The sequence below is a fragment of the Daktulosphaira vitifoliae genome, unplaced genomic scaffold (genome assembly GCF_025091365.1).
Source record: "Daktulosphaira vitifoliae isolate Bord-2020 unplaced genomic scaffold, ASM2509136v1 Scaffold_1, whole genome shotgun sequence".
Lineage (NCBI taxonomy): Eukaryota > Metazoa > Arthropoda > Insecta > Hemiptera > Phylloxeridae > Daktulosphaira > Daktulosphaira vitifoliae.
The window spans coordinates 61,696,507-61,712,645 of record NW_026099572.1 but is presented as its reverse complement, the minus strand read 5'-3'; the positions used below and the strand labels follow the sequence as shown (position 1 = coordinate 61,712,645).

Here is a 16,139-nt window from a genome sequence, read left to right as displayed (position 1 = left end):
AATTATGGGTTTTGTATTTTATTTTAATAGAAGTTGATGTTGCTTTTGCAATTATCCATCAATTTTTTAAAATTAAACACTATCTACAGATTTGCATCGAAGCGTTTCTTATGATAGTGATTTTAATCACTGTCAGATTAAATCTAGACTGAACCCAACTATGCAATGTCTCCACTATGCCGCGACCCCACTGTGCTACCGTTTTTTTTTTAATTTTATACTCCAACAATATTGAAAAATAATTATTGAATATAATTAACGTTATTAACTACTATCAAAATTATTGATAACTTTATAAAATACTTAATTATAATAGTTTTATTTTAATTAAAAATAGAATTAAATTATATCACGTTAAGCATTCATAAAAAACTGGATTTATATTAATACATTGCCTCGTGAAACCTTGCTGGTATTATTTCCTTTTGTTATTTGATTTTCAGCTTATGTAGCAAAAAAATATTTATTATTCAAGTACCAAGTAACATAAATAAAACTAGTCTCATGTTGATTTCAATTTTGAGTAAAGTATGTAGTTTCATAAAATTATGATTGATTTTTATTTTTTTAAGTTTCTTTTTTAATGAAACGCTACTATCTAGTAACAAATATTAAATTTTACAATCGTTCGTTTTTCCACTAGAAAGCGCTATGGAATGTAGAAAAGTTTATGATCTTGAAGATTCTGACAATTAATATTTTTATAAAAATTATTACACATATATAATTAAATTAAATGTAAATAAGGCTTTATAGTCAGGGGCTAATAAATTGAAAAAGACTAGGGAATTATATAATCCCATTTAAGACGTGCTGATCACAGTAGAAAAGAGATATAATTTTAAAGAAAGTCATCAGGTCAAAAACCTTTAGTTGGTTGATACCCAAACAAAAAAAAATTCTTTACCTCTCATAGATAAATTATAGCGTCCACTTCTATTTATAGCGTAAAGATTAATTTAATGTTTTAATCGATCTTCCTTTCAGAAATATTTTTGAGAGAACTGGAGGGGAACAAACTCCTATGAAAATTTAAATGATTAAATATCTTAAATCTAAAAATTATTTTAAAGGCATTTATGTTGACTTATCTATGTTATAGTTTTATTTGTTTTTTTTTCGAATTTTGTTAAATATTCCTATTTTGAAATCACACTTTAAGATTGCCTATGAATGTATTTGTATATGGATACTTAATACTTAATACTTGTATTAATAAATAATTAAAAAAAGACAGCAAATACTTTTGTTAAATAACTATAAATTATATGTTAAAAGTATTATATTACCTTTTTTAATGTGCACTCATGTGTATTTTAGGGTATATACTAATTCACTAAATGGTAAAACGTTGTACTTCTTATATTCCCCTATAGCATTCAAAAACCTCCTAAAATACCTCTAATAAAAAAAAATAAAATATTTTTTGTGATTTATAGTAATATAATTTTATATCTTTGATTCATCTTTTGTGATTCAAACGATAATAAGTTTTTATTTTATTTTCTGAATAAAAATTTCAATTCAAATAAAAACTAATGCATTTTAGGCAAATTGAAAATTTTCATCATGTAATTTACATCAAATTTATTATAACACATAACTTAAGAATCTTCTGATATTTTTTAACTAGCTTGAAAAACACTTAAATTTAGTTTAACGTTTCTAAGGCTTTGAGCTTTGTAATCCAATAAAAGTTAATATTGAAAGGATTCTTTAGTAGATAATTATCTAATAGCTTTTAGTATAGGTAAATCAGTTCACGTTCCGTTAACAACCACTCGTTATCGAAATATTTAAATTATTTTTTCAATTATCTATTTAATTTTAACTTTAACAAACTGGGAACTTCAGCGAGCTCGGAAATGCCTCCAACAGGGTAAATAACATTTAAATAAGTTTTAATAATTTACTGTTGATAGAGTTATGGAACATATTTTCTATGTATTTATTTATTTTAAAGAAGAAATGGAAAGTATAATTTTTCTACTTTTGTTTAAAAGGCCTCAAAAATAATATTCCTGGTAAATTTCAATGGTTTTGTTTTAATAAATCAATTAGTTGCAATATTTGTAATATCTCATGTTTATTTATTATTCAAATGTTATATAATACGTTCAAATTATAAATAAATTTTAATATGAATATTTACGAATTGTTATATTTTAAAAATGAATTCAGTTGCTTTAAGATATATATTAAGTTTTATAGTAACTTTTTATAACGTAACGCAAATAAGAATAAATTTATGACGGATTAAAAACAATTATAAAAAATACATCATTACAGGTAAACAGATATAAAACTATAGCTGTTTAGTTTCTCAGCAAAGTTAAAGAAAAATTAAATTTTGATTTTCCTAATGTAATTTAAATTTTCAGCGTTTTGGTATTAATTTAATTTTATTATAAAAACATGTACTTTGTTTATAAATCTGATTGTACAACAATTTAATTGTGACTTTGAATTCGATTTGATGGTTAATTTTAAATAAAGTAATGGAACTAACTAATCTTATTCTGTAACTTTTAATTGTAATCGAACTTGTGTATATTTAAAAACTAAATGATTTTTTTGCAAAATTGTAAAATTGGACATTAATATTTAAATCCGAAAAAAGTAATATTTCTTAAGAACATTAACTTATATATACTCTATGACAAATAGTTTTTTGCGCTTTATGTATACATATGCATCACATTGTCACGGTCATTAAAATATTTTTACTTTTGATTTGAGTTTTGCACCATTTTAAAATAATTTATTGATTAAATAAGGTAAAGTTTTTCGTTATGCATTGTTAAAAGTTAACAGAATTCGTTAGATTGGCGCGAACTTAGTATTAGCTTCCATTTATTTTAAAAGAGTAATGCATTTCATTTCAATTAGTCGTTTAATTATCGATACCGTTGAATTAAAATTCAATTACAGTTTCTTTAGCGTAAACTTAGCAAATAAGAAGTTTGTGTGTTATAAATTTATATGTACTGTAAAATGGACTTAAGTTGGCCATCAAGTATAAAGTTAGCCACTTGTAAATTTATCTCTTGAGCGTAAGATAACTGAAATAAATAAAAATGAAGCCTACTACGAAGTTAACCAATTATTCAATTTTATATTTTCAAGTAAACATACATTGTAAAGTTAAATTTGGAAGTGGCTAACTTTATACTTGATGGCCAACTTAATCCAATTTTACGGTATTACATTATCTTAAATAAATTATTTCGTATTCACTGAAACGTGAATGTCTTAACTCAGTTTTGCAATTAATATTTTAACTTCATTACGCAAAGTCATACTTATAATGTTACAAGTGGATACCTAAACATTAATATCATGAATATTTCAGTTATTTCAGTGTACTGTAAACAGTTTATTATTGTGGTTCATCTTAGAACAACTGAACATCAAATACTCTTCTAGTGTGATTTATTTTCATTTTTTAGTCATAACATTATTTTATATTGAATTACTATTGTAATGAATTGTGTTATCCATAATGTGACGGATGCCCATATTAATACAACTCGTGTATCAATTTAATATAGTTTTCCATTAATAAATATAAATGATTATCTGGAAATTCCGTAACATTTGAAATGTCGACTCCTATTAATTGAAGTAATCTTTATCGACAAATATTCTGTGCGAGATGCACGTTGTGACCTATAACTCATATGTCAGTGGTAAATTGTGTATAAAACAAAGTTTTCATGTAGTACTTATATAGAGGAATTGTTTTTGATTCTGGTAGATAGCGCTACAAACATAAGAGTTTATAATCAGTGGGCAAATGTACCTTCTTAGAGATGCATTTCTCATTCAACTTTTTACTTATGAAAAGAACATATTTTGCTTAAATTAGAAATAGTCGTATTTTTATAGTGGCAAAGTAAGGCCGTGTATCTCATACAATGAGACGGAAGATGAGGGACGGTGACTTTCAATTGAAGTGACGTCAGTACTTTAGATTACCATAGCAACACATACGTGTAACTTCTTATTCCGCAAGCCCATTGTTTTTTCATTCATTTTTCTTCAATATGAATTTATTTGGATGACATCATTATACAATAATCAAATCTACTGGACCTTTGGTCATTTGGTTGTTGTGTAATTATATTGAATTGATAATATAATTCATACAATTTATATGGTTATACAATAGGTAATTTTCTATTTCAATAACAACTATAACACAAAAAAATTATGTTGTACTTGTTATTTATTAAGGATAATTCACAATAAAATGTTATCATATTTTGAATTATCTCTTAGATTAAAATTGTATATTAATCTAAATTTTATGGTATGAGCATAAGATATAATATACAAACAAATGTTAATGTTTTGTTATTTTTGTATGTAACATATTCATTTTTTTTTTCATAAAAACAATCTCTTTTTAAGGCAGCTCAAAATAATGCATCGTAATGTATTATGTTACTTTGGGTATAATATTCGTGCACTTAAATTGAAAAAAATCAAAACCACTTAAATTAACCCAAAAATTCTCGTTCCATTGCGTTTAGCATATCATTATAAATATCATAAATTGTAAAAATAAGTCATACAAATATTTGGCCGAAGAAAACTTATAGATTTATGTATTCGCATATGTATGTATACTTATCACGTAACCTGTCTAAAACAAATAAACGTGAAAAATGTTAAAAGACGAACACATTAAACTTTTTTTGTTTTTCTTACATTAATAACGATTTTTCACTAAAGCTTATAATACAAACATCTAAAAACATAAACATATTTTCCTTTTTTTTTTTAGTAGCTTAACCTAAAAAGTATTTCAAAAAACTTTTTCGTTGCAAATGACATTGCTAGTCAGGTATAATAACTACATTGAATATTTATGGGCCTTATATTTTATGCTTTTAGATTTAAAAAAAACACTTTTAAGAAGAATAATAAAATGTTATACAATTTTATTAATAGATCTTATTGTTCTACGTCAAAGACTTCTTTAAAAAAGAATATTTTTTTTAGATCATTGGCATTGTTTAAATGTATTTTTATTTTTTTTGAAAATCTTCGTTGATTTTTGACGAATACAAACCTATTTGATTTGGTTTGGATAATTAAAAGTTAAAAGACATATTTAGGTCTTCAATTATTTATTTCTTAAAAATAGAATATGATTAAAAAAAAATTATATAAATATCACATATAACAGTTTAATACATTAAGTGGGTATGTGACACGGTTGGGTACAGCTCGAACTTTAGTATATTTATAATGTATACTACGCCTGCTCTAAATACTTATTTTATGAATTAAAAGGCTTGTAAATCAATAAGCACTTATCCTCAAGTTTTTAAAGACCCATACTTTTTTTTTAAAGAGTTAAAAATGACTATTTTGAAATTTTGAAAAAAAATTTTACATTAATTTTATTTTATTAGAAACAAATAATAAAAACTATGTTTTTAGCGTAGTCTAAAATTGTAAACACTAAAAAAGAAAAGTAACACAAATTATTCGCTAGATCAGAAGTTATTAAAAAGCACAGAAAATCGTGAGACATTCTTTGTATATAAATACATTATTAAAACGTCTCTCTCGTTAAAAAAGCTCAAGAAAAGCACAAAAAGCTAAATTTTGGTAACAATAAATCGTAATTGTATATAATTATTATAAAATCTAAGAAAATATACGACACGACGTATAATATAAATTGTTGTTTATATTTGTTTAACATTAATCGAAACTTTATTTTTACACAAAATCTATTAATGTTTGTTCATTCTTTATTGTTTCTGTTATATTTTGTNCGAAACTTTATTTTTACACAAAATCTATTAATGTTTGTTCATTCTTTAAAGTTTCTATTATATTTTGCATCTTAGAGTGTAAATATGAGGTATAATTTAAAACTACAATATTGCTTCTCCTACAGAACCTCATTCTAGTCATAGTAATAGTTATCCGTTTACTTTTTAAATTATTTAGGCAACAATAGTGTTTTTACAGTATATTTATATAAGCATTTTTCGTTTCTGGTTGCTTTAAAAAGTAATTAAATGTACAATGAAGAGTTAAATTTATCGCCTTAGTCAATATTCTAATTATTAATGTTATAACTATTTTGTAACGTTCTCTAGACACTAATTAATAAAATCTGAAAAAAATTACAAATTTAAAAATGGGTAATTTTTGACATTTTTCAATCTTTTTTTTTTCTAAAATCAGCTATACTTTTAAAAAATTAATGAATAGAAACAAAAATATATTTATAGATACATTAGGTAATTGCCTATCATTTGGTATATATTTTTTGAAAATCTAACCCTTCATTTGTTCAAAGGCGGGTTTCATAGTTACCTTTTTCAACATAACTTTTGAAAATGTTCCGAAAATACTGACACTTTTATATGTATCTTAAATTAAAGCTTATGTGGTATACTTTACTATGATCAAAAGGAATTTCGAACACAAGATTGTCTTATGGTGAAAATGGCTACCGTATTCAAAAATATTTTATGTTTGTGTTAAAATTCACGTTTTTGTAAATTACTTTTTTTTTTAACACTTTACAAGGAGAATACATTGATTTTCATAAATATTATATAAATCGAATTAACATAGCATAGAATGTTAAATTTATCACAATAATTTTGCTTCTTTTAAGTTAAAAATATAAATTTGAAATTTGAACTAACAAAAATTGCCATTTTTAACTTAGAACAAATGCGACATACGGTTGCCAAGTTGGTAACACTTGTGTCGAACCCAGCTAGGGTACGAGGTTCGAACCCGCCTGTAGCAATGAATATTTTTGGATTTTTTTCTTAATTATTTTTGAGTTAGAAAAAAATGTTCAATTTATTTGATTTTTATCTCATTTAGATTCAATAACTTAAATGAATATCAAGAAGTTCATCTTTGTAGTCTTCCCTCCTGAGAAGATATTTCTTATTCATATTAAAATTATTTTACTATGTGGTTTTTTTGTGTCAATTATTTACTCAGCTTGACCTACATTTTTTAATTGTACATTAAATGATTAGAATTCGTATCTAATTGAAAATATTAACCTCGAAAATTGAAAAAAATACCCTTTGTCAAATAAAATGTTAACTAACCAGCTTTTTCCATACAGACAATAAAAATCATTTATTTCTAATATTTTTGAAGTATTTATTGTCGAATTACATTTGATATAATGATAGGATTCAGCTACAATTTTATTTTGTAATTTATTAATTTTTTTACTCTCTTTGTGTGTGCTATTACCAGTCCATAGTATTCTAAATATTTTTGAAATACGTTGCTATATAAATCATTTCTAAAAAAAATGATTTTTACTTTCATCTGATTTTAATAATGGATTTTTACAATTATAATCAAATTTTATAACATGATTAATTGAGTACATTTTTTTAACAATTTTGATTGGTTTTTTAGTAAAGTAAATCTATAAAATTAATTAAGTTCTGAATATTTAATTTTAGAAATTAATGGGTGTCAATCATAAAATATTTTATTGCTTAATATGCCTCCAATAAAAAAAAGCGTAACTTACCATTTTTGTTTTACTTTTCAATTTCCAAAATTATAGTGAGTTAAAATAAAATGTTCTAAAAAATCTTAGTTTTTGTCAAATAATCAAAAGTCAGTACAGTCCACAATACACTAACGATAATAATTATTTTTTATAATTATTATAAAAATTAAACAGATACAATATAAAACATTAGGTTTTCAGTATTCTTTACAAAAAACAATTGATATGAATTTACATTATCAACGACAGAATACTGTAAAAAATACAATACGACTTAAAATAAACATTTTAAATTTTCTACTATTTTTACTACTTAGATGGTTTACTTTTCTTTGAAGTAATCCAATAAAAAATGTTTAGTTAAATTTTCTAACATTAATCTAATTCGAAGAAAAACGCACCAGCTTGAACGTCACAAATTCGAAGGTGGACCTATAATTATTTTTGTTATGTCTGTGTTTATCTGTTTTTTATCGCGCAAGAGAATGCTCCAATGAACCTATTTTTGACACAGTGATGTCAACAGCTCATTATTTCTGTCGCTGACCGCTAAATAAGGCGACCAGGAAGAATAAACACAATTAAAATCGAATTGTTTAACGGTATTGATCCCTCCCTAAAGACTGACCGATATTGATTTGAAATTGCCGTTAGATTGGTGTTGGCTCTTTTTCCACCCTTCTGTTATTGTGCTAGAGTAGACACGTTTCTTATTTTTTGTCACTGTTCTCAATTATGAAGTACGATGGGTCTTTTCAGAGACCCGGTATCGTTTTTTATAATTATATTTATGTAATGAGCCGTGTTTTATTAATTATTTCATTTCATTTTATTAATAATTAACTTATATTTTTTATGAGTGGAGAACACGTGTTTTCCTCTTTTTTTTTTAGCAGCTCTTGGTGTTTTTCATTAATTACGATTAATATTAAGGGATGTGTCCCAATATCGTCTGTGATGTTAGTTATATTATTTGACTTTGTTTAAATATTTTATTTTATTTTTGTTGTCAACCTTTCTTTGTAGATATGGTTTTTGATACTTTCTTATTTTTGTCCGTGTTCAACTTAGTTTTTTTTTACAATTAAATTTTATTTCCATATCCATCTTAACTGTAATATTTATTATGATTGCGCGAGTAGCATAAGTACATGCATATATTGTATTCCTGTTCCTTAATCTGGACACGTTTTACTGTATATTTACATAACAACTTCAATCATTATAGTTATGGTTAATAAACCACGAGGAGTTATAATCATTTATATCTAACGACATATTAATCCAAATGAAATTATTAAATAACTTAAAATTAAATTTCACTTGTGGTATGGTAATCATATCTGATAAGTGTGACACCTCCCCTAGGCAGTGGCGACCTTTGTTATTATCGCTAGTCGTTATGCGAGGGGCAAACCACATTGTTGCTGCATGTCGACAATAGCTCACTTACAAGATTTTTCACTTTTTTCGGCAAACTGGATGTCATTCAACAAAATATGATGTTTAAATAATTCGAAACTCTTTCGTAACTGACATTTCTGACATATTCACAGTTACTTTAATTTTGTTATAGTGATTAATTGCGATTTTTGGGTAATTAGTCTATAGGACATTTGTTTGGAAAATTGAACGAGTTACTAAAAGTAGTAAAATTGATCAATCCGGAGAGAAAATTTCTTTCGGAAAGCATATACTCATCATATTCGTTTTTGCTAAGTATTCTTTATACGTACTTGAGCGAGTTGATTTATTAGAATTGTAACATTAATTGAAAAAAAAAAATAAAAATTGTATCGTTTCCGAAACATGATTGCCGTTAGCTATTATGATTGATTTTTATTGTTAATTACAATATTTTTGAAATTTCATAACTTCTAAATATACAAGTCATTTTCATTAAATAATAATTCGATCCTGACCATTTTAAATGACATCATTATTTGATAAGTAATAATATTCATATTATTTGAGAAATTATTTCTAATTTTTGAGCATCAAAACATGTTTTGGGATAGTACAGATTTTGAAAAGCTGGCTGGTCATAGAGAAATGATCTACACGTCATATTAAAGCTGATAACATTATTTACATCCCTTCATAATTAATTCTTGATTAAACATTCTTAATGAAGTTATAGGCTCTTGAAAAAGTGTAATACTTTTTTTTTTAATACTTATAACCTTTTTGTTTACTGAATCCGCAGTGGATTGTTAAGACCTATTTAGCAAACTCTTATTCTATTTAAAGTCAAATTAAAAATAAACAAATAAATAAATTATTTGTACCAAATATCTTATTATTCATTCAGTATAAAACTTCAAAAAGCTTTTCTTTATTTAAAAAAAATACCTTTAGTGTTCAGTTTCGTTATGTTTAAATGAAACTGAAAGAAAATCTTTAAATTATACAAAGTAATAATTTTATGAAATCATCTCTGCGTAGTTCAAAAGTATTCGTAAACATCTCATTTAAGTCATAATGGATATATGGAGGTAAAAATTGACATAAAAGTAATCTATTATATTGTATAATTTAAGACTAATAAATTTCTAGTTCAAAGGTCTTTTTATTTAGAACTTTAGGCTAAATCTCACGCTAAAATAAAACTAATTAAATTGTTATAATATTTTTCGTGATTGTTTTATTTTAGATTAGTACACTAATTGTATAGTTATAATATATGAAATAAAACTATTTACGTTTATATTGTCAAAACAAAATTTTACTATCGACCTTCTCTGAATACAGTATCTAAAAAGGTATAAACACAAATCGCAGGAACATTTATTTAAAAATCATAGTATTATTTATATTTCAATTTAAATACAATCGACATAATAAAAAATTAAAATCTGTTATGTTTTATTTCTAATTCAATTTCATTGAATATAAGGTATAGAATAGTTTAATGTGTATTCAATATAAAATTAACGAGTATACATTTACTCATTTTATGAGATGAAATATCAAAATTATATTATAATAAAATATCACACATGCAATTTCTAATTTCTATATTTATTTTAATTTCAGGTGAGTAGTCATATAATACAGTTCATTAAAATAATATTTCGATATAAATGAGTAAGTAAAAATAATTGTTGATGTAATTATTAAAATTGCTATAATAATTTTATGCGCAAATATATATATATTATAGTTAGTTTTGTGATTATGATTTATCTAACAAAAATATCATGACTGAATTAACATTTAGTATATTATATGAAAATTATATTATTACAAATATTAACATTTGAATTTGAACAACTGAATGATTTAAATTTGTAGATTATTCTATCTATATAATATTTTGTTGTAATCATTAAACTAATCTCAAGTTCATAAATTCATCAATTATTTGATCAGATTCCATTAACACACATCACAACTGAATGCATAATGCTAAGGATACACGAAACTTATACGACGAGACATAGAATAATTTTTTCAACCTCCAATTATTATTTTATACTTAGTAGTGGAAAGCGGTTTTCGTCGGAATTTATTTCTTCACGGACAATTCAAAAGCGCTTAATTTGTAATGGAGATCGTTATATCCGTTGGAACGTAAGTTCATTATTGAATAAACTTGAACCCAACCGACTACACTATTCGCCGTTAACCGTATGATAACAAATGTTCCGATATATTTCAACCATTAGTTATATTGAGAAATTACTTAACAAATAGTTTAAATCAACTAGTAATATAATATAGTAATACTTATAATTAATATTATTTGTGATGATATACGTTTGTTAAAATAGCTTCAAGATGAAATAATATTCATGAATTTGTTCACTTTAATTTTTTTCCATTATTCACTATTTATTTTATACAGTTTCTTTTTTTCTTTTAAATAGGAAATATTTATATAAATCAATTTATTTATATTAATACTAAATTTTTTAGTGTTAATAGCCAATATTTTTTGAAATGGAATAAATTAGAAAGTTACATAAAGTCTCCACGGGTAATGCCTGCAAAATTTGCAAAATTAAAGTATTTAGCTAGTTTACTTCAAAAAATAACAATTATTTAAAAAAATTGGAGGATATTTTGGAAATTGAAAATCACAAAATAAGAATTTGTTTTGGTTTAAATATTATATATACAGATGAATTCAAAATTAATTTATTATTAAAATTTTACAAAAACTTAAATCTACAGATTTCAATAACCTTTTCAATAACTTAACATATACAACAATAAACTTTCAATAATCGACCGACATAAATAGTATTTTTTCAAAATAATAAGATATATTTAAGTTTTAAAAACCAAATGTATTAGAAAATATTCGATTACAAATCCTTCTAGTTTTTTTCTATTCACATTTTTCTTGAATCTCTTTTAGTAGACTTTAATCTTTTTAATGGCGTACTTTTTACCGACATCTCTGAAATTTGCCATTGCATAAGACCATCATTTATAATACGTTGACTTTTCAACAATTTCGATATCTCTTTGAGATGGGTAAACATCAAATTTATGACTTTTAGACAATTTGTTTTTAATTGTAATTAAATGATAATAAAAACTAATCTTATTAGTAAGACTTTTGAAATAAACCGTCATAAAAGCTTTGTCATGCACATTCGTGATTGATTCATCTTTTTTTTCAACGTTCTCTTGTTTACACACCAACACATACACACCAAATGGCTTCTCATTTCTAGATAAAACAGAGTCTCCATGATTTTTACAATTAATTAAGAATGAACATTCTGTCCGAAATCGAGTCTCATCGACACAGTTCGCAGAACATGTGCCTAAACAATCATACGACTCAGTAAACTTGGAATTGTCCAATTCAGAAAGATAACGTTTTTTATTAAGTAAATGCTCAACACCATCGAACTCTCTACTCAGTCTTTTAACGGATTTTTAAGCGAGCTTGTCTATTGGTTTGTAAAAATATTCAGGAAAAATGTTTAAGAAAAAAGATTACAGTTCGTTCAGAAAACACAAGTCATCAATCATAGTTGATTTTTTTCAATTTAAATATTTTTGTAATTATTTAAATTTGAAAATTATATGTTTTCAATTATTTAGGCGAGACTATTTTAAACAAGAGTAAATTAATGTTTTTAATTTATTTTATTATGAGTTCATTTGAACAATGAGTTTTTTAAAATTAAATTAAACAACTGGAAAGGATAATTTATATCTATATGATTACTTTGTAGAACAAAGAATTCATCAATATGTTTTCACATTTTTATAAAAAAAATGAAAACTATAGATAAAGATTGAAATCTAAAACGTTACTATGCAAATGTGCTTGAAGAAAGTCGATAGTTCAAACCTTCCTTAAATGTTTATAAATTTTCGGACAAATTGATATAATGTCTTATTTTTAAAATAACTATAGTGTAACATGGCTGTAGTGTCTGGGTAGTATTTTCAACATTTGCGAAAATAAAGTGTTCAGCTTGTATACTATAGAGATAAAATAAAAATAAAAAAATAAAAAGATGATTGGAGGGGATAAATGTATTCTCTCTCTTTAAAATAATATTTTATATAGAGTGTTCAGTAAGTAGGGAAACGTTTCTATTGTCATCATTATTCGTAACAATTGACATGTTTCCTTACTTATTGAACACTTGGTATATTGTTAAGGGATTGTATTAATGAAACATTCAATTTAATTTAAAATTATCTTGTACTCAAATTAGGATTTAAAACTATTTGACTATGTTCTATCTAATTTTTAATATTAGTTTCTTATATCTATTTATAGTCTATTGAGTAAACATGTATTTATACGATATTAGATTCTCGTAGATTCTTTGTTTTGTTGTCCCTTCTAATAAATACTTTCCAACACTACATTAACATAGGTGAAGAATTATTTATTCCAAGCGGAAATTTAGAGTACTATCATCTTGTATGATCAATTTAATATAATGATTCTATGTATTGTTACACCAAAATATAATTGATGAAACTTGATATTTATACATATTATGTACATATATATATATATATATATATAGTATGTATATATAATTATATAATTATAAAATAGGTATATAAAATATTTACGTGAATAAATAAATTTGTCTACAATAAAAACTGTTATTTTTAAAATTATTTTAAACCTCGTACTCTAGTGAAAAAGTATCACTAAAATTTTTATCAGCTATTAAAAATAAGTAAATTTTATTTTTACTGAAATTCATACTATTATTTTTCAAGAACGGCTTAAGGAAGAAAAAAGCTTGTAACTATTTTAACTCATTTAGTAAAATTATATAATTTTCTTATATTACTCAAAGTTTGAAAAACAAATGCTAGAAAGTTTGAAATTAAATCTGGACTCAAGCAGGTTGATGTATTATTACCACAGTACAACTAGAAGGAAAACTTGAAAACGGCATGCTATATCTTAAAATTAACAGTTATGCCAGAAATAAATATTTCCCTTATTTTTAAGTTTTATGTGGTTTATGAGTACTTTGTAATTAACATAGATTTTGTAAGAAAGGTTAATAATTTGGAATAAAATAATAAAACAAATGATCAGTGATACAATATTAAAGAAACAACAAGATTTCCCACTAAATGGCAACACGTTTCATTTCTGGTTATTCCGGACGTGTTTTTTTCATCCTCTGTAAGAGCCAATGTAAATTCAAATTACTTATCCTTTTGGTTGTTCTACGTTATTACCACTTGTTTTTAACCTAGTATTAAAAAAGTGATAAGAAATGTGCTAGTACTTCATAAAATGAAAATACTTAAGAGGGACATCATTCTCACTTATGCGAAACAAAAACAATTCTACATTTTAGCTATTTAAGCCAGTACTCCGTTTTGTCTGTAAAACATAGCTGGTAACCAATGGCAACAAAGATAAGATGATATAATGACTTGAAAAAAAGTATTTCGACGTATATAAAGGTCTAGTAATAATAGTTGGAGAATTTCGATTCAGGACAACTAAGGAAGTACATTTAATACAACAAAAATCAAATATAAAATAATTTGAAAAACATAATAATTTCAAAAAAGAGTTAAATAGATTTCGCGTTCCGTGCATAAAACCTGCATAGGTCGTCTCAATCAAAATCGGATTAGGCAAGACTTAAACAGACTTCTAAATCGAAAATGGCCTAAACCTGAAATACGTGAGCATACTAAAATATGAAGGCAACATTAAAACTATAGTAAGAAAAAACCTGAAAACTAATTTCATATTCTATGATTTTTTGATGTTTACTAATTATTTTTAATTGATCGAATTATATTATTATTAAAATAAATATTTCAAAAAAACGTCACAATGGTAATCCATAAAAAATGTATGAATATTTTCTCTTCAAACTATTTAATTCATCTGATATTACTGGGTAACTCATTAAATGGTTATGTTTTACTTAGTTGAAGGTTTAACGTTAGTCGGAAAATTTTCATTAAACTCTCATACTTTGAGAGAACTATTAAAATAGAAGAAATTATGGTTGTATATTTGGAGGTATTAAGGGTTGACTTGGGTTTATTTACCATTACAAACTTCTCGAATCCGTACTGCATTCTACCCATTTTACCTGCATAACGCAGTTTATTTTAATTAACTTTTTCATCTCTTAAAAATATATATATATATATATTTTAACCGTTAATATTTCTTAAACAAGTAATGTATATTTAATCAACAAATGATATACAGCGACTTGTACTAATTTGTTTAACATATAAATCATGTTAGTAAATGTAAAAACTAATATAAAACATTATTTTTAAAATAATAGATATATTTTTCAATGGTTGCTATGTAAAATAAATTTCATTAAAATCTAGATACTTATGGCAATAATTCAGAAATCACCATGTTTAATGTTTTCAAAGCTATTAAAGTAAGAAATAGATTGATTTTTCATGCCATTGAAATAAATTTTAAACACAAAGCAATAAAATATTGTCATGTTAGTTGAAACAAACACAACAGAAACATACATCTTTATGTGATTTATGTTTTTTTTAGTGGGATTCAGTTGAAAAGCAAATTGGATTGCCATTGTTTTGGAAATGAATTCGATAGAGTTAGTTAAGTGAACGACGACGAGACCCGTTTAAGATATATTGTTACTGTGTGCGCTAAATTTATTTTCGAACAAACCAAGTAAAACTTTTAAACGTCAACAGGTGTCCATAGCTTTTGTTCTTGAATGAGTTTTTCGTTTTTCCTTTGGTATTTCACGTTTGTTATTAAAACATTATATGTTTAGCCAGAGGTTTTATAGGTTGCGTTTTGTGGGATCAAAACGTTCACGTGCTTTAAGTGAACTGCGTTTTATTTGAATAACACATCCACTAGATACCTAACTACGCGTTAATATTATTGTTACTGAAGTCTAAAATGGAAGTTTAACGGCTCGAAGCTATAAACGCCACATGTGTGTATAGATATACACTGAAAACGGATAGTTCCACTGTTACTTACGTGCCTGTAACACAAAGTACATAACATGCGATTCTCCATCTTGTCGTTTATTGCATGATCTGGCTGTGTGTCAATATACGATGTACTGTTCACCGCGCGTTATCATTGAGGACGGATGGAAGTTCACCAAACGCATTGTTATTGGATTTTTTTAGT

General features: G+C 24.9%; 1 protein-coding gene across 6 annotated transcripts in view; it reads left to right on the top strand.

The window, feature by feature from the left end:
• The window catches only part of LOC126896224 (eye-specific diacylglycerol kinase), a 120,997-nt gene that overhangs the window by 43,934 nt on the left and 60,924 nt on the right, over positions 1-16,139 (top strand). Inside the window, exon 1 of one of the 6 annotated variants that reach the window (XM_050668832.1) lies at positions 1,787-1,879. The exons of 4 other annotated variants lie outside the window; for them this stretch is intronic. In XM_050668832.1, coding sequence (XP_050524789.1) covers positions 1,866-1,879 — 14 coding nt within the window. In that variant the 5' untranslated portion in view covers positions 1,787-1,865. Of the gene's footprint in view, positions 1-1,786; positions 1,880-16,139 lie in introns of those variants that run through there. One more of the 6 variants, XM_050668829.1, reaches the window with a different exon arrangement.